We start from the raw sequence: 24,984 nt of genomic DNA, 5'->3' as shown, positions 1-24,984 counted from the left end.
AGGCAGGCAGGGAGAGAGGGAAGCAGGCTACCCACAGAGCAGAGAGCCAAGGACCCTGAGATCATGACCTGAGCGGAAGGCAGAGGCTTAACCCACTGAGCCACCCAGGCGCACCTGAAAAGCAATTTTTAAAGCATAAGTTCCTGTAGAGACAAGACTGGATGGTTTGACTGTGTATTGTGTTTTTTGCCCACAACTAATAATTTGTTGAGGATGGTAAAACTAGGACAAGCGCTAGGACATAAACCAATCAGACCAGTTAGCAATTATTTTTAATCATTTTCATTCATGGCCCGGGTCTTGTTTTTGTAAGTGCAGGAAAGGTGCCGGCACACCCTCTTGGGGCATCATTCTCCCATCTCTTTGAGTTAATCTTGTACTGACTTGGGCTGCAGGTCTCTGATTTTTACCCTTGAGGTGTCCTAGAAAATTCATGACAGAACTTGAATGGGTGAGAACCTAGGCTTCCATGTTGACTAGTGTCATACCAACTTTTCACAGGAGATGGTAAGTGAGCTCAGGTTCTGGAGTCAGAACTGGTATAGGAGGGCCAGTTCTTCTGCTAGCTGGCCATGTGACCTTAGGCAGGGTGTGGACCATCAGTGTTTCTCATTTTTGTCTTTATTGTAAAATTTCTTGGGTTAAATGAAAAAGATAAATGCTGTTAGATACAGAGTACATAGTAGATGCTCAAGAAATAGCCAGCCATCCTACCTTCTCCCTACCTCCTCCCCTGTAAACCTTTTTATATTCCCCTTACCCCTCTGAATCCAATGTGGTTTGTAGAAAGAACAGGGACCCTCATGGGCAGACCTGTGCGATACTGCCAGCTTTGCGTAGAGAAGATTTTTCCACCAGTGTTCATCCATCCATCTGTCTAGCTAGCCAACATGACTGAGCACCTGCCAGGGAACAGACTGAGGAATTGGGAGCTGAGCAGAGCCTGTAAACTCTCACTGAACACAGATCTCAAGAAGAAGGAACAAATACGTCTTGAAAAAAACAGAAGAGGCAGCAGTCCAATCCGGATGTTTTTGTTTTCCACACTGACCACAAAAGTACCTCCAAAGTCAATTTCCTTCTGAAGAAAGTGTACCTTGTGGCAGTATTGCTCTCTGGCTGGGTCACCATGGGTCCCTACAGCTGACTGCCTCGGCCTGCTGTCTGGAGAAGGCTTCCATGTGGAATAGCACTCATTCAGGCCTCGTGTATAGACAGAATGGAGTGTGGTCTCTGAGGAATCAGAGTCTGCTCTGGTGTAGAACAGGCTGGGAGGGCTTCTTTCTCAAGGCAGAAGATTACTGAGTATTAGGTTTTCCTGTATCAAGGTCCTTTGGGGAATGAAAGAATCATAGAGACTTAGATGATATCCCATATCTGTCCTCATTCTTTTTTTTAAATTTAATTTAATTTTTTCAGTGTTCCAAGATTCATTGTTTATGCACCACACCCAGTGCTCCATGCAATACATGACCTCCTTAACACCTAGGGACATTTTGGGGTTCGGTTGAACACGTAGATCTCCAACACCGAAGTAGTAGGAGACCAGATAGAACCTGAAGGGAGTCCTGTTTTCCAGCTGTGCCCATTGTATTTGTCCCTTTGTCTTTGGCTGGTTTACACCCCTTAAATTATTGGAGATCAACCCTTAAGCTAGACTTAACTCTGGCAAATCGTTGTGACCAAGGATCAGAGAAGACTCCAAGGACATGAAATATCTTCTCTTCTGGAGAATTCGGCTCACTTGACCCTTTCTCAGGACTCTTAGCGCTGGTGAGACCTGTCAGGCCCAGTGGGGGAGGCCCTGGGGGGAGAAGCTAAAAGATCTGTTTTCTTATCTCAAATCTGCTAGAACTCCTATGACCCTGTGTGACTCACCTCCTAGAGCTTACCTTCAATTGACTTCCACTTGACCCTGTATTAATCAGGCTGTACTAGACAATGACAAAGGAACTTTCAAAACAATAGCATCCTATGATTTCAACCCACAATAACCCCCTTTGTGTTGTTCTTTTGTATCTTTGTTTTAAAGTCCCTGCCCCCACTAGATTATAAAGTTACTTGAAAGCGAGAATTGTGCCATATCCATCGCGGTACCTTGGTAAAATATCTAGCAGAGTACTTTTCACACAGTAGATGGCTTAAAGATCTGTTTGATTTATTGATTATATATTGGCAAATTTGGAAGAACCCTATCCCGAGCCTATCGATGATGACTTTTGCCACTGTTCCAGAGCTGAGAACCACCATCCTGAGTGGTTGTAACTGACAGGCTGGAAAAGCAATCAAGGTGGTCAACAGACAGGTGTAACAGACGTTGTTATAGGGTGGCATGAAACTAACTCGCCTTCTACCCGCAGTTCCTTTCAAGTGCAGTAAAGAAAAGTGGGACCTTAAAAGATTAACTCGTCTTCCTTCACTTTGGGAATTTGAGGCTTGCCTGAGTTCTCAGGCTGTTTTCTGATTTCGGGAGTTACGTCACAGTAAGCCATCACCGAATCTAGGCATTTGGGAACTTGGTAATGCCCAAGTCATGTTATCTATCAGATCCTGGGAATTTGAACTGTGAGGCAGGAATGAGATGTTTTAATTCGTGGGTGTGTGCGCATGCATGTTTATAGCCAGTTTTCATGCCCCCATGTCCTGTGTGTGTACCTTTATGTGGTGACATGTGACTTCACACTGTAGATGCTTTGTAAATTATGAGTTATTTACACAATGAACTTATTTTTTCACATGTGTGAGTGGGGTAGCAATTTTAGGCTTTCATCTCCTACTGAATGCAAGTTCTTGGGGTTATAGGGTATAGAATTGAATTTTTCTGTCAGCCAGTCTCAAAGCTCCAGGTTAATGGATTCAGTGAGATGAAAAATTCAGTGGGAAAAAAAAAAATCAATGTTTTACTCTACTATAGAGTACATTGTTCATTAGTCTGCAGATAGAGAAGAGCCAGCCTGCCTTGAGAACCCCAACTCTAATGTTTTCCAATAGGTATCGATAGGGTGATCAGGGGTAAGTTTCAATCAATAAAAAGAGTTGAGTTGTCAATGAAATGAAAGATCTCTCTGGTGTTTTGAGAGGGGGGACCAATCCCTGTTGGGGTTTTAAGGAGGCCTGGAAGTTAGGGTTTGTGCTTCTTATCAGGAGTCTCTTTAAGTTTATGCTGTCATCTCTTGGCTGTTGGAAACTGTGATTGATTGTCTCTGTCTTCTATAGCTTGGAATTGCAATTGGGTTCTTGGTCCCTCCTGTTTTGGTACCCAACATCGAAGACCGGGACAAGCTTGCCTACCACATCAGCATCATGTTTTACATAATAGCAGGCGTGGCTACTCTGCTTTTCATCCTTGTCATCATCGGTAAGGTCATTAGTAGACTGATGGGGGGCCATGAGGCAGGGAGGTTCTGCTGACTTGGGTGGGGACCTTGTGAACATGACCTTAGAATACCACGGACATTTACGGAAAGTAGATGCCAGGCTGCTAGTTGAGGTCTTCAAATGTCTTAGCCAATAGAGTGCTAGCTGTTCTTGTGTACTTTGTTAGCTGCTCAGTAAGGATTTAATTGTAATCAACCGGTTACCCAATAAAACCTCACCAGAGTTAACGGGCAGGCTATTGATCCCTGTGATGAAACCCCCTGAGTGCTTATGATATATATCACAGGCACTGTGCTAAACATGCCTGATCTCTTTGAATCTTGAGGGAAATTCCCATCACCAATCCCATCAATCCCCTCTTTCCCACAAAGAGGAAAATGAGACTTAAGGGGAGTTAAGTAAATTATTCAACATTAGATGGGTAGTAAGTGGCAGAGATCACCTAACCCTGTGTAACTCCATACTCTAAATTTCTGGAACAAAACTAAAACAGAATTGACCCACAAACACTAATATTCTTGTAGATTCATCTGAGAATACGTGGGGACCACATTTTTTGAGGCTTTTTTGTTTTTTAAACTATAACAGGAATACATGTTGGTTATGGAACAATCTGAACAATACGAAAAAGCATAAAGAAAAGAATAGCCAAGGTGCCTGGCTGGCTCAATTGGTAGAGCATGCGACTCTTGATTGAGCTCAAGGGCGTGAGTTCAAGCCCCATGTTGGGGGTAGGGGTTACTTCAATAAATAAATAAAATAAATAATTAAAATAAAAAGAAATAACCATTAACTTAGACGGTACCAGTTAATCCCCACCACCAACCTCAGACAACCACTATTAATTTTATGTGCATGTACATTTGATCGTTATATATCCTCTTTTATCATCTGAATGGTATTACATGTGTTGTGATAAATTCAGAAACAGCATAGTAGAGGCTTTTTAATTTTCAGTTAGTCATTCGCCTTTAAAGGTTAACCAACCAGCTTTCTTCCTAACATCCCGTCTCACGTGGTAAATAAAGGTCTCATTCTTCCCTGCCATCCCCACCTCCTGTTTTATGATCATGCACCCTGTTCCACTGTTCTCACTGAGTCACTCTCTCCCCTTGGGTTCCAAGATGAGAAAGTCTGATGGCCTTTCAAAGCTGTCAGGATATGTTGGGTGGAGGACTTGCTGTTTCTGGGAAGGGGAGAAGCTACGGGAGTGTGGATGGCCTCAGGAAAGAACAGTTCATCCAGGGTCCCTCTTACTCAACCAGACCTTAAGTTTCAACTTGTAACATGCCCAGCTTCAAATGCCTGCACTCGTAGCGGATGACCATGTGGTTCTTTGCATTTGAAATTCCAAAGGTAAGACATTTGTATGTTTTGACATTGTATTATCAAGCCAGAGAGTGGCTAATTGAGTAAAGAACTGAAAAATCTGATCTGAATTCTGGTTTGTAGTTTCTCCAGGACCTTGGAGAAATGGAAGAGAGATAGCCTCTTGCCTTGGTTTCTTTCCCCTCATGCAAAGGGAGGTGAATGGACAAGACAGTGGATGAATGGTTTCCAACACCAGGAAGTAATCCAGGAGTATTTCTGGAGAAGGAAGAAGCAGGGCTCTGAAGTTAGGGCTGGAAGGTTTTCTGCGGTGGGGGGGAGGAAGGGCTTTGATCTTCAAGAGAGTAAACCTCACGTCCAGAGCTTCCTCTAACTAGAGACAGTCTATTGACCTTTCAGGAGCATTCTCATGGCGTGTGGAGAAGCTACATGGAGCTTGCCTGGACCCAACTTGGGGGGGAAGCAATTTAACTAAACAAATGGTTATACGTGTCTGCCCCCAGAACCTGAACAGCGATCAGTGCCATCAAATTTTTGTACCAGCTGTGCTGGAAATCAAATACAAAATGAATGGTTTTCGTGCTATCTCTCCCCAGTCCTTCCTACCCCTTCTGCAGGGGTATGTGTTAATTCTCTTGTCTCTTCACAAGGCAGACATTAGAGTGAGAATGTGACAAACTAGGAATTGACTTGAGGTTTTTTCCAACAGAAGAAGATCTTTTCACTTATTCAGGGAATATTCCTTGGCTGCCATGTGCCAGGCTCTCTGCTAAGCAGGGGCGACACGGTCCCTTCCCCTTTGGGAGGAGCTTTGGTGCTAAGCCATTCCCTGGGCTCACTAACCCCAAACTTTCCCACTTTCTCTCTCTCCATGTACTACTACTATGTTATTTTCAGTGTGCTGTGATATGTTATTTGCTGATTGATTATGGGACTCCTTGACCCTTGAATGCTGCGTGGGAGGCCCAGGGAGTGCAGCCATCCAGAGGCCATGAAGAAAAAGCCACAGGTGGTGAGAAACCGCTTCAAGAAAGAGGGACTGATGGATTTAATTGAAGAATTCATATTTCCTTTTTGAGTCTTTTTTAAAAAATGATTTTATTTATTTATTTGACAGAGAGACAGTGAGAGAGAACATGAGAGAGGAGAAGGTCAGAGGGAGAAGCAGACTCCCCATGGAGCAGGGAGCCTGATGCAGGACTCCATCCCAGGACTCTGGGATCATGACCTGAGCCAAAGGCAGTCGCCCAACCAGCTGAGCCACCCAGGCGCCCTCCTTTCTGAGTCTTAACCTTTTTTCTTGTCCACGTGTTAGCTCTGCAGGGGTGGGGCCATGGAGATTTACAGTGATATCTCTGTTTCTTTCCTTTCAGTATTCAAGGAGAAGCCTAAACACCCCCCCAGCAGGGCACAATCTCTGAGCTATGCCTTGGCGTCCCCTGATGCATCGTACTTAAGTTCCATTGTCCGGGTCTTCAAAAACCTCAACTTTGTGCTGCTTATCATCACCTATGGTAATGTGCACGTGTGTCCAAGAGTGTGTTTAAATTGGTAAAGTAAAACCTGATGTGTCTGTGTGTCTTTCTCTTTCCAAATCCCTAGTGTGTATATAGAGCTATTGCTCAGGGCCAACCCAGAAGAGTCAGTTGTGCCTCAGGGCCTTTGCATGTTCTGTGAAGTTCACTTAGAAAAGCATTCCCTCCCAAATCAAGTTGTCTTGACAAATGCCTGCTGATCCTTCAGGTCTTACCTAAGTATCACTGCTATAAAGGTGACCTTTACCTGTTTTATTACGCTGTTCCTGGTGCATCTTAACACTTACATTTAAAAAGAAAATTCCAGGTCTCTTTTCCCCCTAGACTATGAACGTTCCAAGGGTAGGGATTTATGGCTTTTCATCTTTATAGTTCCTTAGCAGTGGCCAGCCTGGATTGGACACTCTAACAGTTATTTAGTGAATGAATGAATGAATGAATGAATGCATATATGAGTCTTGCCACATAAACCGGTCCCAACCAATCCTCTATCATTTTGTAACACTAACTCCTTTTTTTACCTGAATACAAGACAGCATCCCTCTTTTAGTTCCCTTTTTTGCTTTTGGTAAGATACAGTTAAATATGCATTAAAATTCTTTAAAAGATTTTATTTTATTTATTTTAGAGAGGGGGAGAGAGAGAGAGAGAAAGTACATGAGTAGGGAGAAGAGCAGAGGGAGAGGGAGAGGGGAGCAAAACTCCCAGCTGAATGGCGAGCCCAACATGGAGCTTGATCCCATGACCCCCAGGTCATGACCTAAGCTGAAACTAAGAGTCAGACACTCAACCAGCTGAGACACCCAGGTACCCTTACTAGTTAGTTTCTTAAAAATCAAGAGTCAACAGTTGTGTAACATGCTTAGTAACCATTAGAAGGAAAGAAACAAGGTTGGTTTGACATAATTTATGCTTAGTGAAACTCCAGTTGGCTTTAACCTTGTTTTTTTTTTTTTTATAACAATAACATTTGCTATGTGCCAAGACTTCCCATGTATGATTTTATTTATTTAACTCTCATCATGCCCATGTGAGGTCGGTACCATAGTTTTCCCTATTTAACAGAGGAGAAAACTTAAACTCAAGACAGGCTAAGTAACTAGCTCAAGAAGACACAGCTTTGCATTGGCAGAGGCAGAATTCAAATATAGGTTTATCTAACTCCAGAGCCTACACAATTAATGCCTATACCCCTTTTTGAATTATGCCAGAGTTTCATGTTAGGCTTATTATCATGCTCTTTATCTAAATTAGAGTGTTTATCTGCGGAGGCACGAAAAGGTAGTATCACACACAGGAGAGTGGCATGCCTATTTTTTAGGCACTCACAAAAATAAGTGATCTCTTACCTGGAAAAGTGTTGGATGAACAGATTAGTCTTCAAGGTCTCAGGTCTCCATTTCTCATTCTTTCCAGCTTTTCCGTTCTGAGAATGTCTCTGCCTTCACCCATAATATACAGACAGACTTTCCAATACTTAAGATGTCCAATTAAAGAAGTTATGTGAGTTGTCCATAAGTAGGAAGCACTCATGTGTAGATGGGACCAATCACTTAGTGGGGATATTTGGAGTATATCAGGCCATATAGATGGATAGTAAAGCCACATGACCTTTGGGATCCCTTTCAGATTCAGGATTGCATGGCTCCAAGAACTTTTACTTTTCCTTGAGTTAAATATCTCAAGTGCATTGACTTTTGAACACCATAAATCTTTTTTTTTAATTTTTTATTTTTTATAAACATATATTTTTATCCCCAGAGGTACAGGTCTGTGAATCGCCAGGTTTATACACTTCACAGCACTCACCAAAGCACATACCCTCCCCAATGTCCATAACCCCACCCCCCTTCTCCCAACCCCCCTCCCCCCAGCAACCCTCAGTTTGTTTTGTGAGATTAAGAGTCACTTATGTTTTTGTCTCCCTCCCAATCCCATCTTGTTTCATTGATTCTTCTCCTACCCACTTAAGCCCCCATGTTGCATCACCACTTCCTCATATCAGGGGAACACATAAATCTTATTGCATCTGACATCAGGGTATTTTAGCCTACCTTGGCATTCTAGAGCAGATGAGTGCTTAATAAATTTTTTTAATGGGTGAGAATAATGATAATGGTGATAAGTGGGCGATGATCCCAGTGTATAGGCAGGGAAGCAAAGCAACTCTTCCTCTTATTGCATGGCTTGTTGCTTATATGGTCTTTAATTTGGCAGCATTGTTTTAATACTGCACTTCTGCACATTCATCTATTTTGTTAAATGATAACACAGGAAATAGGGAAGCACTTCTGGAATGGTGGAGTGAGGACCTTGGATAATCTGTTCTTCCATAAAGCAACAAGTGCACTGGATTAAAAACATTGTCAAAATCAAATTTCCAGAACTCTTAAACAAAGGTTTGCAACAATCCAAGGGACATTTATTCAAGGGAAAAAAAATGACTGAATAACAACAGAAACAGTGAGCTTTGTGTTTTAACTTGCCCTATTCCAATCCGCCTCTCCCAGTCTCTGTGGTAGCCTTGACAACCAGCAGCCTAGCAGCCATGGTAGTTGGGAGAACCAGCAGCCTCACAGCCACTTGGTGGGGCAAAAACAATTCTGGAGCTCCCCCCAAAAACCCTGTTCCTAGGTCATTATATGATATCTGACAGTTCCCTAGAAGAGCCCCATTCAGAGGACTTGCTTTTATTTAACCTGACTCAGAGCTTGCTCTGTGGGAAAGGCACTATTTCCAGGGCATTTGTTGAAAATCATCACTGTTTAGTATCATAGCTGCCTAAGGTAGTAATAACCAGTTTAGGAAACAGGAAGCTGGCCAAAAATCTTGAAACAAAAATCTAGAGAATGAGATGGTCATAGGAGCTTTGAGAAGCTCTCACATATTCTTAGGAATTTAAATAGAAGTCCACATGCATATGAGCCCTAAACTCTCACCTCTGGCTGACCTTGAGGCTCTGGGCAAGGAGGAAGTGAAGGCTAAGGCAGGGTTGACACCTGCCTGCTGGAGCATTGAAGGAGAGCCTCAGACCTCATACAGAGGAGGTCCTTGGCAAAGGTGGAGACTTACTGGTTTAAGGTATTTAAGGAAATTTCTTTCTAATCATTACCTCACCACTAAACTGATGTAGCAGAAATTTCAGCAGCTGCACATGACAAAGAATACAAACTTTAAAAAATTAGTCCAGGAAAGTCATCAAGCAAACAGCAGCAACAGCAACAAATCCCAGGGAGGGATGAGAATCTCATTTCCAGAGCTGACATGGTATTTAAAGTGTCCAGCTTTATCAAAAGATTATGAGACATGCAAAGAAATTAGAAAGAATGACTCATACACAAGGGGAAAAAAGCACTTAATAGAAACTGTTCCTAAGGAAGCCCAGATGTTGGACATAATAAAGATTATAAATCAACAATATAAATAGTGTTCAAATAACTAAAGAAACCATGCCTAAAGAATGAAAAAAAAAAGGTGGAGAATAAAGTTTTACCAAATAGAGGATATCAATAAAGACAGGAATGAAAAAGAACCAAATAGAAATTCTGGAATTGAAAGTACACTAACTAAAATGAAAAACTCACTGGAGGGCTCAAAATCAGATATGAGCTGGCAGCAGAAAGAATCACTGAACTTGAATATAGGTCACATGAAATTATCCTGAGGAACAGAAAAAATAAAGAAGAAAAATGAGCAGAACCTCGAGACCTGTGGGAAACCATCATGCAAACCAACATACACATAATGGGAGTCCTAGAAGGTGAGGAGAGAAAAGGTGAAAGTTAATTGTCATTTAAATTGGGATAGTGCTACCCAGAAAAACAATTTACTTCTGAGTCTCTAGGAGCATTTGACTCCATTGCAGAGATAGAATTTATTAACTTTTTTTTTTTCCATCAAAGGTCTGGGGTTATTCCAGTGAGAGAGAGTTAAACTAATCTGGATGTTTGCATATATTTAATTATAGTTAGAAAACTGCAAGCCTTTTTCCATGATAGATAATTGGACTTGGTGACTAAACTTTGGACCAACAAGGAAACGATTTTTAGGCTTAATAACAGATTCGGAAAGAATTTTATTGAGCTATTACTGTGTGTTAGACCCTCTGTTAAGTGCTTTACATAGATCATCACATTTAATCTTCAAAACAATCCCATGACATCGGTTCTCAACTCCATTCCATTTTATATTGAGGACGCTGAGGCTCCATTTAGTTCCTTGCCCACAACTGGACAGCTAGCAAGCAACAGATCTTGGATTTAAACTTCTGTCTGACTGATGCCGAAGCCTATCTTCCTCACCACCATGCCATTTTTGTGTCCTTATGGAGAAAGGAACATCTAGAGACAAAGCCAAGCTCTTTTAGCCTCACTTGTCTCAGTGGTCCTTGGGTTTACCTCGGGGAGGTATTTCCTTCTTCAGGTTCAATCCTGTAAGCCAGCTGCCTAGGAGTTGCCTTCTCCTAAGATGCAGATCTAGAGTTCTGGGGTTTTCGAAGCAGGATCAACTTATATTGACCAGCCATCTTTGGGATTTGGAAATGATGGGGTTTTGACTTTAGCATCTTTCTAAGGCTTAGAGGTCATGTAAAGGCAGTGTTTGGGACTCAGTCCACCTAAGAATCACTGCTCTCCTCCAAATTAAATCTTTGCTCCAAATTACAAACAAAACAAAACCCTCTATAAATTCACCTAGATGTTTTGAAGCTCTCCCGAGTGTCCCACCACCCCCTCCTGTAGTTTCAGATTGGTCTTTGAAAAGGGAAATGGTTCATATTTTTTATATTGTACGTATGGTGTTCATATTTTCCTCTGAATTACATGCACTTAAGAGCATGTGGCTTGAATCAAGCCGATGATAGCATTTCATGGGCATGTTTGCTGGACGTGGGTGAGCAGGTCTTGGGATAAGAGCCTTGAATGCTGGAATGGTGAATTCAGAGTTGGCACGTATGGAATGAGTTTTAATGTCTGCTCTGCCAAATTACTCAATGTACCTCCTTCACCCATCCTGTGCCCATGAAATAAAAATCTCTGAAAATACGAATCAATTTTGGTTCCCACTGGAGTGCTCTGAAGGGAAATGAGAGCTTCTAAAGCAGTTGCATGAATCCACATTGCTGTTGTGTTGGTGAACTTGATTTCCTACATTCTTTCATTGGTCTGAACTGCATTTCACCAGGTAAGGAATAGCTCCCACATAGCTGGTGGGATCTCCAGTACTGTCTTTCTAGTGGCTTTCCAAGTCTTCCCCAAGCTGCTGAGTCTGCTGCCCAGAGTAGAGCCTGGTGAGGGCTTTGGAGGAATTTCAGGGGGCTTTTTCTTGTAGGCCTCTGGTCATACCCTTAGAGATACATTTGAGAGATATAATAAAGGCTGTCCAACTAAATTGAATGTCAGGTAAACAGCACATTCTTTTCAGCATAAACATGTCCCATGGAGTATTAGGGGCATATTTATGCTGAATATTACCTGAATTTCAAATTATAACTGGATGTGTTGTTTTTGTTTTGTTTTGTTTTCTAAATCTGGCAGTCCAGCTTAGAGAGGAGGGGGCAGAGATGGGTTTTGTATTGGATATTCCTGAAATCACAGGAATAAAAAAAATGCCTTTTCCTCCAGTAAAATACCACCCCCCATCCCCTTCTCCAGGTTTGGCAATGCAGGAAGACCCAGGGCTGGAACCATATTCTCTACAGGTCTGCCAGAGTCTAGGGGCCCAGTGGATCTTAGGATTTGTATCAGCAGAGTTGGGCAGTGGTGTGGCATAAGAGAATAACCTTTCCTAGGCTACCTTCTCCTTGAGTCCCTAGGCCTTGCTTTCACATGATCCCCTCTTCTGCCCTATCATCAATGGCACAACAATTGCCACATTGAAAAAAATCATTGAAAAGGCTTCTCTTCTAAAGAATGTCCTCAAAGGGAACACTATTCCATGTTGTCCCCCAGCCTTGCCTTCTGAATAATCTTCCAGTGCTGGACATCCAAACTCACAGCCCAGCACAGGAAGATTATTACCTTCCCTTGGGGCTTTCAAGGGCTTTACTACTGCCCACTCCCCTACTGGTTTAGGGAGGCTGATTGTGCTTCCTCTCAGATCCTACTTGAGAGTAGGCATAATATCCTTCTTGTGATTCCCTGGAGCTTTGATGAGGTGAGGCTGGCCCTTTAAAACGAGGGTTTACTACAAGTCCAGGAAGGGCCCAAGGGAAATGAACACAGAGTATCCAGAGCCCAGAGATAGAATCTGGGATCAGTGTTTCCCAAGCTTGCCTGATGACAGAATCGCCTCAGGTGCTTGGTTGAGTGTGTGCCTGAATTTCCCTGCCTTTCTTCTAGAAACTCAGTTTCAGAAAGTCTGGACGAGGGCCTGGGAATCTGCTCTTAAAAGGCATTCCAGGTGATTCTGGTTTGCAGCAGCATTGAGCAGCTCTAACGTAGGGTCATTCTCATGGTCTTGAAGCCCCTTCTCATACCATTTGCCGCCATGTTAACCTGGGAGCCTGGGCCTAGTCTTGGACCTTCCGGATTCCCAAGGTCATTTACTTATGAACTCTGCTGAGTCTAAGAAATGGCTAGGGGGGGTTGTTGTTGTTGTTGTTAAGTGGGCTCTACACCCAGCATGGAGCCCAGTGCATGGCTTGAACTCAGGACCCTCAGATCAAGACCTGAGCTGAGATCAAGTCAGATACTTCACCGACTTAGCTACCTGGGCACCCCTGTTGTTGTTATTATTGTTGTTATTTTAGATTTTACTTATTTATTTAATTTTAAAAAAGATTTTATTTATTTATTTGATAGACAGATCACAAGCAGGCAGAGAGAGAGGGGGGAAGCAGGCTCCCTGCTGAGCAGAGAGCCCAATGCAGGACTCGATCCCAGGACCCTGGGATCAGGACTTGAGCTGAAGGCAGAGGCTTAGCCCACTGAGCCACCCAGGTGCCCCTTACTTATTTATTTAAGATAGAGACAGAGAGAGAGTATGTGAGTGACCAATGGGGGAGGGGCGAGAAGGAGAGGGACAGGAGCAAGGGGACTGAGCATGGAGCCCAAACACAGGGCTCCATTTCATGACCCAGAGATAGTAACCTGAGCCAAATTCATGATTCTGATGCTCAACTGACTGAGCCACTCAGGTGCCTGTTGTTATTTTTAAATTACAGATTCTTAGCTCTATTTTAGGAAAATCAGATTTAGTAGATCCAGGGTGAGGCCCAGGAATCTGCATTTTTAAACTCTTCTGCACTTAACTTGGTGTCTCATTCCTCTGGGAACCTGATAAAGGGAGTCAGTTGCATTGAGGCAACATCACATATGATAAAAATGACCTCAGTGTTAAAAATGACTGTCTGGATTGGGGGACCTTTTCATATCTGCTAGGAGGCCATTCTTTGTGCTTCTCTGAGTATGCTGACTCTTTTAGCTGGCCTGTCCTCTCTGGGGCCCTAAAGCTATGCCTCTGGAGATGCCACCAGCAATAGTGGCTCCTGCGAGGTGTTAAACTAGGACGGCTGCCATGCCCATATTTCCCTGCACCTGTGCCATCACTGTGAGACCAAAGAGGATGGGTTCTGGGTGGCTCCGTGATCTGGGCTTCGTGGAAGAGGAATCCCTGAGGCTGCCCTGTTCGTGAGCTGTGTCCTGTTACTTAGAGTCTTCTAGGGCATCTAATGTCAAGTGTACCAGTGATGGTCTTGTGAGCCTCAAAATTAGTTAAAATTAAGAACCCTGGTGAGCATTATAAAGTGACTTTCTGTATTTGTTTTAAAACTGGGTGCATTTTCCTCATCTATAAAATGGGGATGATAATATTAACTACCTTGCTATAAGGATTGTAAGATACCTAAACGGTATCTAGTACATAAAAATGTGCTACTGCCACCTTCCTCCCCATCCTCCTCCCCACTCTCCTCCTCACCTTCCTCCCCACCCTCTTCCTCACCGTCCTCCTCGCCATCCTCCTCACCACCATCATCATCATTATCATCATCGCCGTTGGGTCAGTTTCAGTCTCATTAAAGCTACTACAGCTTTGCACAAATGGCCTCATGGATTCTTATCGTGTATTCTGGTGTTCCTTTTATCCGTTGGATGAATTGATGAGTTAGGAGAGTCAGCTCAATGCTCTTTAGGGTGCTTTCTGGTTTCAGATATGAGATTTTGTGTGACATTGGGCCAAAAAGAAAGCTGAATGGGGACAGAAAAGAGAAACCACCCACAGAAGGAGTGGTGTCACGGGTCAGAGGCCTGGAGCAGTCTGGAGCGGGGACAGGTCATCAGGAGGAGATGGAAGGTGTCCAGTGGTTCTGCTGACCCTGAAGGTCAATAGGTCAATGCTTGAGAGGAACGTAGACGGTTCTGACCTGGGAGTAATGTTTCTAGTGCCTGTGTTTCCAGGGCAGGGTTAAAGCGATCTGCAGGCAGTGGTGTGGGCTGAGAAATGGTTGAAATAGTTACTTTGGGTTGTTTTGGAGTCTTGAGTAGCCTCCTACTTTCTGGGGACACCACTCATAATGGCAGTGAAGCTGAGGACTTCTGACCTCCCTACCTGCCGGGGGAGACGGTAGCAATGGTCCAGCATAAGGCTGCCCCTAATGCAGTGTGTCTCCCTCCTTCTTTCAGGTCTCAATGCTGGTGCTTTTTATGCCTTGTCCACGCTGCTGAATCGCATGGTGATCTTGCACTACCCGGTAAGGTAGTCCCTTGAGCACGCTGAAGAGAGTGAGAGCTCTGTCCATCCCGGCAGGAGCTGGGGCAGTGGTTAACTCTAGTTCCCCTTGGACCCTGCCCCCGCCATTCCAGACAGTGTCGTATGGTGCTGTGCTTATGGGATTTGGAGGGAGACGGCCCTGGTTCTCAGCCCTAGCTCTAAATTGTATGACAGGCTGTTTAGCCTCTCATTCTCCTTTCTGCAAAAGAATTCCTTATTGAAAGATTATTTTTTAGCGTTAGAAACTAATACTATGTATGTGTGCCCATATGTATATATTCATATGTTCTATGTATGTAAAGCACATAGCATGGTGCCTAGCTGTACAGTAGGTAAACCTACAGACATACAGATCATGTATGAAAGATTTAATTTGTAAAATAGGGGTTTAATAGAGTTTAATTTTGAACTCTTGATTGCTCAACTGGAAGCATTTCTTCTTCTTCTTTTTTTTTTTTCTTTTAAAAGATTTTATCTATTTGTCGAAGAGAGAAGAGGAAGAGTACACATAAGCAGGGAGAGGGGCAGAGGCAGAGGGAGAAGCAGGCTCCCCGCTGAGCAAGGAGCCAGACTATGGGACTCCATCCCAGGACCCTGGAATCATGCTCTGAGCCAAAGGCAGAAACTTAACTGACTGAGCCACCCAGGCATCCCTGAAAGCATTTCTTAAATGTTTTTGGAACCAGCAAGAGCTGGATCCTAGGAGTGGGATACTGTGTGTCCTGGAGTCAGGAATCCCAGGTCCAACCCCCTTGGGTTGGGGAGGGGAGGGGTCTTGGGGTACCTGGGTGGCTCAGTGGGTTAAGCTTCTGCCTTCAGCTCAGGTCATGATCTCAGGGTCCTGGGATCAAGCCCCGCATCAGGCTCTCTGCTCAGTGGGGAGCCTGCTTCCCCCTCTCTCTCTTCCTGCCTCTCTGCTTACTTGTGATCTCTCTCTGTCAAATAAATAAATAAAATCTTTAAAAAAAGGACAGGGTTTTCACACTTGCAGAGGTGGTAGGCCACTGTGGCTAACGTGTTCCCATTTTGGAGTTTGACAGGTCTGAGTTCAGATCCTAGCTCTGTTCTTAATAAATGCCTCACGACTTCCCGCTAGCAGGTTCATCTCACTGTGCCTTGTTTTTTTTTTTTTTTTTTTGGTTTTTTTTTTTTCCATCTATAAAGCGCAGACTATTGATTTCTAACCTCACAGTGGGGAATTTTGAGAAGTAAACGAGATTATATAACTGTCATCTTCCTATTCTTTTTGGCACTAATAGCTCAAAAATAAATAAATAAAAAACAACAACTAAGCACAGAATATTTGGATATATGTATTTCGGTCTCCCTGTTTGTGAAATGGGGATAATGACAAATAAGATAAAAGGGCTGCCGTAAAGATTAAATTTAAAAAGATCTACTTCAGAGTGGCTCTGGGACAGTTCGCTCACCTTGCCCTGGTATGTTCAGAGAATCAGCTCAAATGGAGCCTGAGTTACTTGCCTTTCTTTCCCCCGTCACCTCCTGCTGACTGTGCTCTGTCTGGTGTCTTGTCCCATTCCTGGGTGATCACGAGGCTGTGGTTTTCCCAGGGGGAAGAAGTGAATGCTGGAAGAATCGGCCTGACCATCGTCATTGCAGGAATGCTTGGGGCCGTGATCTCAGGCATCTGGCTGGATAGGTCCAAAACCTACAAGTAAGTGTCCTCCTCTTGGACTGACAGTTGGGGACCCTTATTTTGAAATGACACATTCCTCAGCAGTTTGGCTCCAGAGGGTTGGGTGTGAGAGTTGGGGGGTCTCAGGGGTCGAGCGGTTCACATTTATCTTCTCTAAGCCTCAGTTTCTCTATTTATTAAATGAGGGAAATAGTACCCATTCCGTGGGGGATCTGATAAGATGAGAGACAGAGAATGTGAGGCCTAGCCCAGTATTCTTTCCCCATCCCCCCATGTAGTTTGAGAAAGGGGTAGATGAGGGAGAAATGAAAACAAAGGTAGAAAAATGCCAGCGGTTGCAAAGTTAATGGAAACCCCAAAGAGTGGCGATGAGGAAGTGATGCCCTACCCCGTTTGCCTGGCTGCCAGGGGTTAAAGCAAGGTGGATGGGCTTCCTCTGGATTACACCGTATCATCTTGCTACTGCTTATACATCCTTCGTAAATACCGTGATGGTCTTGGGGCCTGAATGCCCAGTGTGTTTCCAGGAGCCCTGAGCAGCCTTTCTAAGATTTTAGTGTATGCCAGGCTCACCCAAGATGCTTATTAAAAATAGATTCCTGGGCCCCATCCTCATGGCTGCCAGGTCAGTGGGGGAAACCGCCTTTGTAAAAAGCAGCTCACCCAGTGCCTCAAGCCAAATAGCCAGGCTTAGAGGAAAGGCTCTGGTGAATGGAGACCTGACACCCTTCCCTTTTTGTTGCTCCTTTCCAGTGCTGTGTATACACTAGGTGCTCGATTAATGCAGGTCAGCTGGGGAGCTGCTGGGGTTGTCCTACCCTAGGGCAGGGTGGCTGGTTTGTCGAGGCCCCCAAAGCGCCCAGTGTCTGGAGATGACAGACAGTGGCAGACCTGTTCTCTGTCACACAAACCCGCTTCTGTGAGGCTCTGGTCAGACCAGGTCTGACTCTAGCTGCCCCAGACAAAGGGCAGTTGAGGTCATCCCTGGGGATGTGGCCGCCTGGCTGAATGTGACGTGGAGCCTGGCTTGGCTTAATGACTGCTGGGGAGGTTGGCTGCCATCTCGTCTCTGCCATCTGTCAGTGGCTTGCTTCAGCCCTGCCCGAGGGCAGTGAGGACTGGCCACGCCCCAAAACCAGTGAACAGCAGTGTCCCTCTTCCTGGGGCTCGATTTGTGGCAGGAGAAGGAAGGGATTGGAATGGTGGTGGGGCTGGGATGTGCAGCCAGATGACTGAGAAGAACTAGAAAATACAGGGAAAGGGCTGAGGGCACACTTGAGGATGTAGACACCACTGTTTGCTAGTGTCCCTGATGTCCAGCTTCTGCCATCAGTGTGAGATCCTCTTCACCCTGTGCTATGACCCAGGCAGAGAAAGATGCTCTGTGACTGGGGCATTTCAGTGCCCCATTCTCTTCTCCCTGAGGTTCCCAGATTTGACCTGTTTGACATGGTGCCTCCAAAATTGGGGGGGTCACATCCTGTTATATGAGGCTGGGACTACTTACAGTTTTTCTAAATGGGTCATTGGTTTAAAACAAAGCTGTAGTGGGCGCTTGGGTGTGGCTCAGTGGGTTAAGCCGCTGCCTTCGGCTCAGGTCATGATCTCAGGGTCCTGGGATCGAGTCCCGCATTGGGCTCTCTGCTCAGCAGGGAGCCTGCTTTCTCCTCTCTCTCTCTCTGACTGCCTCTCTGCCTACTTGTGATCTCTCTCTGTCAAATAAAATAAAATAAAATCTTTAAAAAAAAATAAAACAAAGCTGTAGTTAAGCAAACTTGGTAAGAGGGGAGCTTGTATGGCCGGCAGAAGAAATGGGTGTCCATGAAGTTGTCTGCTGTGGGGTGGGTGGGACCAGACGCAGGTGCAGGGTGGAGAAATGTGGATACCCGTCTGTCCTCTACAGCTGCTTTGAAGCCCTGAGTGGAAGGGGTATCCTTTGCAGCCTCTGGCCTTGAGCTTTTCCAAAGAGGCAACCATGTAGTGTGTCTAAGTGTGTTAATGTATCAGGTCCTGTGTCCAGCAGTAGAAAGAGCAGCATACGTTTCAGATCCCAGGGCTGGGTCCAAATCCCAGCTCTGCATTTACTCAGTGGGTGACTCTGAATTAACCTAAGGGGCCTGTGCCTCAGTTTCCTCATTTGCAAAATTAGGGGTAGTCATACGTTTCTTGTGGGGCTTTTGTCAGGCTCGAGTGAGACAATAAATGCACGTGAAGCACTTAACAGAATTTCTGGCATCCAATAAATGCGGGATTAGTTTGATATAACCAAAGTATACATCTACTGACACCCCCACTGTGTTTCTGGTTTCAGGGGGGATGAGTGAGGGTTTTTGGCTTTCAGTGTCTGAGTGCTCATTTCGTGGGAAGGTGGGCAGGGGGGATGGCGGAGCCCGCAGCCTGCCATCAGCAGGGCAGGGGGAGGAACATAGGTCCGGTGGCAGGGGTGGGGCTGCGGCAGAGTCACGAGTGGGCAACGTGGGAGGAGAAATGTAGGGAGGGGCGCACGCAGGGCGGACCTCCGACAGGAAGCAGCAGACGGCTGATGGTCCTTCTGAGAGGACTGGCAAAGGGGCATGTCATGGGGAGTGGGCAGAGCTTTCCCACTTGGGCTTTGGACTCGAGCACTTAGTTCAGGGCTGGAGAATGTTCTTGCTTAGCTTCTGCTATCTGGAGCGGAGCAGTTCGGGTTTGGTGAAAAATCTGCACTGCCCCTGCGCCATTGGCAGGAGGAAGTTCCAGATGACAGAGAATCTAAAAACTCATCTCACTACCCGCCACGGCCACTGGGTCTTGGGGCAAAGCAGACCAGCAGGAGGAGGTGGCTTCTGAGCTAGTCCCGCACGCCACTGCTGCCTGACTGGAGCTGATGTTTGTTCTGTGGTTTTGTTTTGTTTTTTTATTTTTTATTTTTGTTTGTTTGTTTTTTGGTGGAGGACAAGGAAAGGAGAGGGTTGTGTCCTTCTTGCTTGGGGTGTAGCATGATATTGTTGAGAGGGTTCTGTGGGAGTTAAACACACACATGTAACAAGAGGGCCTCATCCTCTCCTGGGCTTCCCCTTTATAGCACTGGCCACAGTGTATTTAAATAACTAGTTGTGTGATCATTGGTTCAGTGTCCATCAACTTTATGGCCAGAAAGTTCTGTGAGAACTGATGTCCCAGTACACAGCAGAGGGCTTAACACATAGCAGGTGCCCAAATGATACTTGTATAATGAATGAATGAATAAATGGTCCTGTTATAGTCAGAAGCCAGTGACTCAACTTCTTTGTCTCTGCTTTTAGAGAGACAACCCTGGTGGTCTACATCATGACGGTAGTGGGCATGGTGGTGTACACACTGACGTTGAACCTGGGATACCTGTGGGTAGTGTTCATTACCGCTGGCACAATGGGGTAAGTGTGACCTCTGACCTGTCTAGCAGGAAAGCGGCATCCTATGGCTCATAGTGCTGCCACCATCCTTGGAAGCAACACTCGTCCCTTTGTTGCCTTCTCATTGATCTCTGGAGATGTGGAAATCATGGCCAGAGGTCTTGTTTACTTGCAACACTTCAAAAGCCTGCCCGGAGCTTCCACACCATTGGGATGGAGTCTGTCCTTCACAGAACTCAGGGAGGCTAGGAAATGTTTAGAGTCTCTTGTAGCTCTGCCTGGGACAGTGGGGTGGGCAGAAAAAGTGCACAGGGCTAGGAATCAGGAAGTCTGGGTCCTGGTCCTAGTTCCGCTGCTGACCTTTAGATGACAGGTGCATCACCTAACTGCCCTGAGCCTCAGTTTCCACATCTGTAAATGAAGATAAGAGTGGCCTGTCTTGTAGGGTTGTTGCAAGAGTGAGAGAGAAATAAGTGTGAAAGTAGCCCAAAGTGTGGTACAGATGTAAGAAATTAGAGTTGGAACTTTCTGGACCTGTTGTATGAGAAAGCGCAGGAGACAGCACATCTTCCTTGGGGGTCTCTGCTTAGCTGCATATCCCCCCTTATTTTCCTGTGGGCACTACATGAGTGTGTGTGTGAGAAAGAGGAAGTCAGAGACAGAGATACACAGACACTCAGTCCTTCTCAGCTGGTGAAACTCCAGAAGGAAAAAGGAGGACACTGAGATCCTCCTTCCAGGTCCCAGGGAGCAGGGAGATGCTGTTCAGTGTCCAGGGAGTTCCCACTGCCAGCACGGGGCCTACAGACCGATGATGCAGAATTTCTCAACTGAGGGCTAAACACCGCAGGCATCCCCATCCCTTCTGCCAATGCTGACAGTAATTGATGGTTGGGCATAGAAGAAGCTGGGGACACCCAGGGGGCTCCTGAACATGAAGCCTCCATAGGAACTTCTTCCTGACCTGCAGGGGTATCTCTTTCCTTGGTCACCAGAGGGATGGCCTGGAATATCTTGGTGACCAGAAACAAAGCAGAAAAAGGAGTTCTAAGGAGGGTGAGGTGGGCTCCCTTTCCTTCTTGTTCTTGAATTCTCCACCACCTTGTTTCTGTGATCTGGCCTTCAGCTTCTTCATGACGGGCTACCTCCCGCTGGGATTTGAGTTTGCTGTGGAGTTGACATACCCAGAATCGGAAGGCATATCGTCTGGCCTCCTGAATGTATCTGCCCAGGTAGGACTCTTATTTGGTGGTGGCCCCAAAACAGTGGCTCTTTTTTCCCTACTTGACTGGGCTGCCGCTGGCATTGTATCATGACGGCTCAGTGCTCCCATGGACTAGTTGGCCAGGCCCTTGTTTCCAGTCTCCTTTGTGTCTTTCCAGGTGTTCGGGATCATCTTCACCATCTCCCAGGGCCAAATTATTGACAACTACGGAACCATGCCTGGGAACATCTTTCTCTGTGTGTTCCTCACCCTTGGAGCAGCCCTCACTGGTGAGTTGGGGCCTTAAGACAAGATGGTGCTTAGGCCGCTCGTGAGCTTAGGCTGTTGGCGATTTGAGACCTCAGTGTTTTGATTGATCATACAGATCGGGGGTACACTTGCAGAGGGGCCGAGGGGAAGGCTTATTAAGAAATGTGTTTGAGGGGCAGTAGCATATTTTGGTGGAATGAGCCTAGAATTTGGTGCCAAAAGACCCTTGTTTGCATCCAAGACTGTGACACTGACCTCCATAGCTGTTTGACCTTGGGCAAGTGGACCAACTTCTGGAAGGCTCACTTTCTTAAACTATAACATGGGGGTTGTTGTAAGGACTAGCGCAACATGTGCAAACTCCCTGGCAAATATAACGGGTATATAAATGAAGGCCTATGTCATCATTGGCTTCTGCCTGTCAGGCACATCAGTGATCCCCAGGCTCTGTCAAGCTGGTGGTGGGAACCTCCATCTCCCTGGGATATCTATAGGTCTGAGATACCTGTGACCCTTTGGAAAGTGAGGACTCCCTCTCTTGGGTGAACTTCATCGTTGGTCTCTTGTAAATTCTGTGTTTTGGTGTTCTTTCTCAATCTCTTGACCTCAGCGTTCATTAAGGCAGATCTCCGGAGGCAGAAAGCAAACAAAGAAACTCCTGAGAATGTGAGTATGTGGAAGCTTGCTGGGCTGAAAGCGGGGTCCCAGGCTTTGTTTGAGGCTGTGGCAGCATGGGGGGCCGGGGGGCTCCCACTCTGGGGGGCTCCTACTCTGGAGGCCATGAGATCAGCTCAACTCACCTAAACATGGCGCCCAAGAGTTTCCTGGGTGAGTGTTCAGCATGGCTGTTGTGCTGCTCTTTCCTGGCCTCTTCTGCTTCCTTCCCTTCTCCTGGCCTCCCTCCTGTGGTCCCCAGGATATGTCACTGTTGTCACAGTCTGCTGAGCAGCAACCCCTCCTTGGATCCTGAGACAAGTCCCGAGACCCTGGCTCCACTGCTTTCGCCCAGGGTTCAGTGGCTGGAGAGGAAAGGTGGTGGACCCGAGGCAGTGGTTCTCCTTGCATGTTCCAGCCCCTTAGTGCAGTGGAGCTGGAGGGGCTGGCGCCAGTGCATTTCCAACAGGGCTTACAAAGGGCGAGTCAGGGAGTAGGCATTGATGGTGGTAGACGGGGAAGGACTAGGGGTATGATTTAGAACACAAGAGGGTATCCCGTCTGCTTTAATCAGCTAGGGACTATTTCAGTCAAAATGTTAGGTATCAAATCAGCCAGGATGAAAGCAATTTCAAATGTGAGGAGGAAAAGTGGGATATTACTTAAAAAACAAACAAACCACCCCAAAACCCATTACAGAGATAATTAATACATGTTCTTTGTAGGAAAACTAAAAAAATACAGAAAAGTATATAAAATTTAAAAATCATCTGTAATATTATCACCTAGAGATGAAATGCTGTTTTTTTTTGCAATACTTACATGTCTGTATCTACATATAATATGTATGTATATCTATATTTGTTATATGTATGGATATGTAAATTTTTTTTACATTTTGCTATTTTATTTATTATTATTATTATTATTTTAATTCTTTAAAATTTTTTATAAACATATATTTTTATCCCCAGGGGTACAGGTCTGTGAATCGCCAGGTTTACGCACTTCACAGCACTCACCAAAGCACATACCCTCCCCAATGTCCATAACCCCACCCCGCTTCTCCCAACCCCCCTCCCCCCAGCAGCCCTCAGTTTGTTTTGTGAGATTAAGAGTCACTTATGGTTTGTCTCCCTCCCAATCCCATCTTGTTTCATTGATTCTTCTCCTACCCACTTAAGCCCCCATGTTGCATCACCACTTCCTCATATCAGGGAGATCATGTGATAGTTGTCTTTCTCTGCTTGACTTATTTCGCTAAGCATGATACGCTCTAGTTCCATCCATGTTGTCGCAAATGGCAAGATTTCATTTCTTTTGATGGCTGCATAGTATTCCATTGTGTATATATACCACATCTTCTTGATCCATTCATCTGTTGATGGACATCTAGGTTCTTTCCATAGTTTGGCTATTGTGGACATTGCTGCTATAAACATTCGGGTGCACGTGCCCCTTTGGATCACTACGTTTGTATCTTTAGGGTAAATACCCAGTAGTGCAATGGCTGGGTCATAGGGCAGTTCTATTTTCAACATTTTGAGGAACCTCAATGCTGTTTTCCAGAGTGGTTGCACCAGCTTGCATTCCCGGATATGTGAATTTTTTTAAACAAAGATGGAATCTTCTGCTTTTTTACTTGTGAACACCTTATCAGGTCATTATAACATGCTTCTCATTTCTACACAGTGTTTCAATGAGTGCACATGGATAAACCATGATTTTTTTTTAAAAGATTTTGTTTATTTATTTGACAGACAGAGATCACAAATTGGCAGAGAGACAGGCAGAGAGAGAGGGGGAAGCAGGCTCCCTGCTGAGCAGAAAGCCCTATGCAGGGCTCGATCCCAGGACCCTGGGATCATGACCTCAGCCAAAAGCAGAGGCTTTAACCCACTGAGCCACCCAGGTGCCCCCAGGATAAACCATGACTAAACAGTCTTGCTGTCTGTGGACATTAAGGTTGCTCTCAATCATTGTTATAAACAATATCATGACTAAAGTCCTGGAAGCTGAACCTTTGTGCATGTTCCCAAGCACACTATTTACTTGAGAAATGGATCTGTGCTCACGCACATTTTTAAGATCTTGGTACATATTGCTGAACTGTTGTCGAGAAAGGTCCTATCAACACTATTAGAGTATATTGCTCTAGAAGTGTAGGAGTGCCAACACGGAGGCCTTATCATTTTGGAAAAGCTTGCCAGTTGGTGAGGCAAAAATGGTATCCGAAAGAGTATATTTAGTATTGTAAGGACATATGTGGGCAGATGGATGACAAGCTTTCATTGATTATTTGTCTTCTGATATCACACTCTGGAGTTGGCAGGCCTACCACTCTGGAGTTGGTAGCATGTGGAGGGCAGAGCCTAGCGCAGGAAACTCAGTGGGGAGACAGGGAAGGCCTTGGAGCTGAAATGCTGCTCTCTAGACTGGCGCGAGGACCCTGCCATGACCTCCATGAGGATGGGCTTTCACCTGGCCCCACTACAAGGAGGCATCAGGGTTTGAAATATAGAGTGAGCCTGGGAACAAGATGCCTATAATGAAACAGGAGAGATTTCTTGTGAGAAGGTTTCAATTTGGAATGTGACATCTTGTGTCAAGGGATAGGAGATTTTGCTGTTTACTTTGTAATCTGTGTTTGCGTTGGTAGATGTAGGCAAACAGGAAGAAAGAAAAGGTCACCTATAACCCTAATACCTGGAGATTACCTGGAGATTAACATTGCGGTCTGTCATTCAGGGTTGTTTTGTGGGAGTCTTCGGGAGCAGGTTGGGGTCCTAGCCTGCTTGTTTGCTTAACAATAGTTTGACAAACTTTCCACAGTTACATTCTACCACCTCGTATCTACGTGGATATATTTCCATT

General features: G+C 45.1%; 1 protein-coding gene across 1 annotated transcript in view; it reads left to right on the top strand.

Moving 5' to 3' along the window:
- Positions 1-24,984, top strand: part of FLVCR2 (FLVCR heme transporter 2) — a 52,931-nt gene that overhangs the window by 24,515 nt on the left and 3,432 nt on the right. Inside the window, exons 2-9 of the mRNA XM_004739229.3 lie at positions 3,217-3,358; positions 6,081-6,221; positions 14,864-14,931; positions 16,523-16,626; positions 19,893-20,003; positions 21,109-21,214; positions 21,365-21,476; positions 22,067-22,122. Coding sequence (XP_004739286.2) covers positions 3,217-3,358; positions 6,081-6,221; positions 14,864-14,931; positions 16,523-16,626; positions 19,893-20,003; positions 21,109-21,214; positions 21,365-21,476; positions 22,067-22,122 — 840 coding nt within the window. The remainder of the gene's footprint in view (positions 1-3,216; positions 3,359-6,080; positions 6,222-14,863; positions 14,932-16,522; positions 16,627-19,892; positions 20,004-21,108; positions 21,215-21,364; positions 21,477-22,066; positions 22,123-24,984) is intronic.

This window comes from Mustela putorius, unplaced genomic scaffold (genome assembly GCF_011764305.1).
Source record: "Mustela putorius furo isolate JIRA1106 unplaced genomic scaffold, ASM1176430v1.1 tig00000129_pilon_pilon_pilon, whole genome shotgun sequence".
In the NCBI taxonomy this organism is placed as follows: Eukaryota; Metazoa; Chordata; class Mammalia; order Carnivora; family Mustelidae; genus Mustela; species Mustela putorius.
This window is presented reverse-complemented; position numbering and strand designations above follow the sequence as displayed.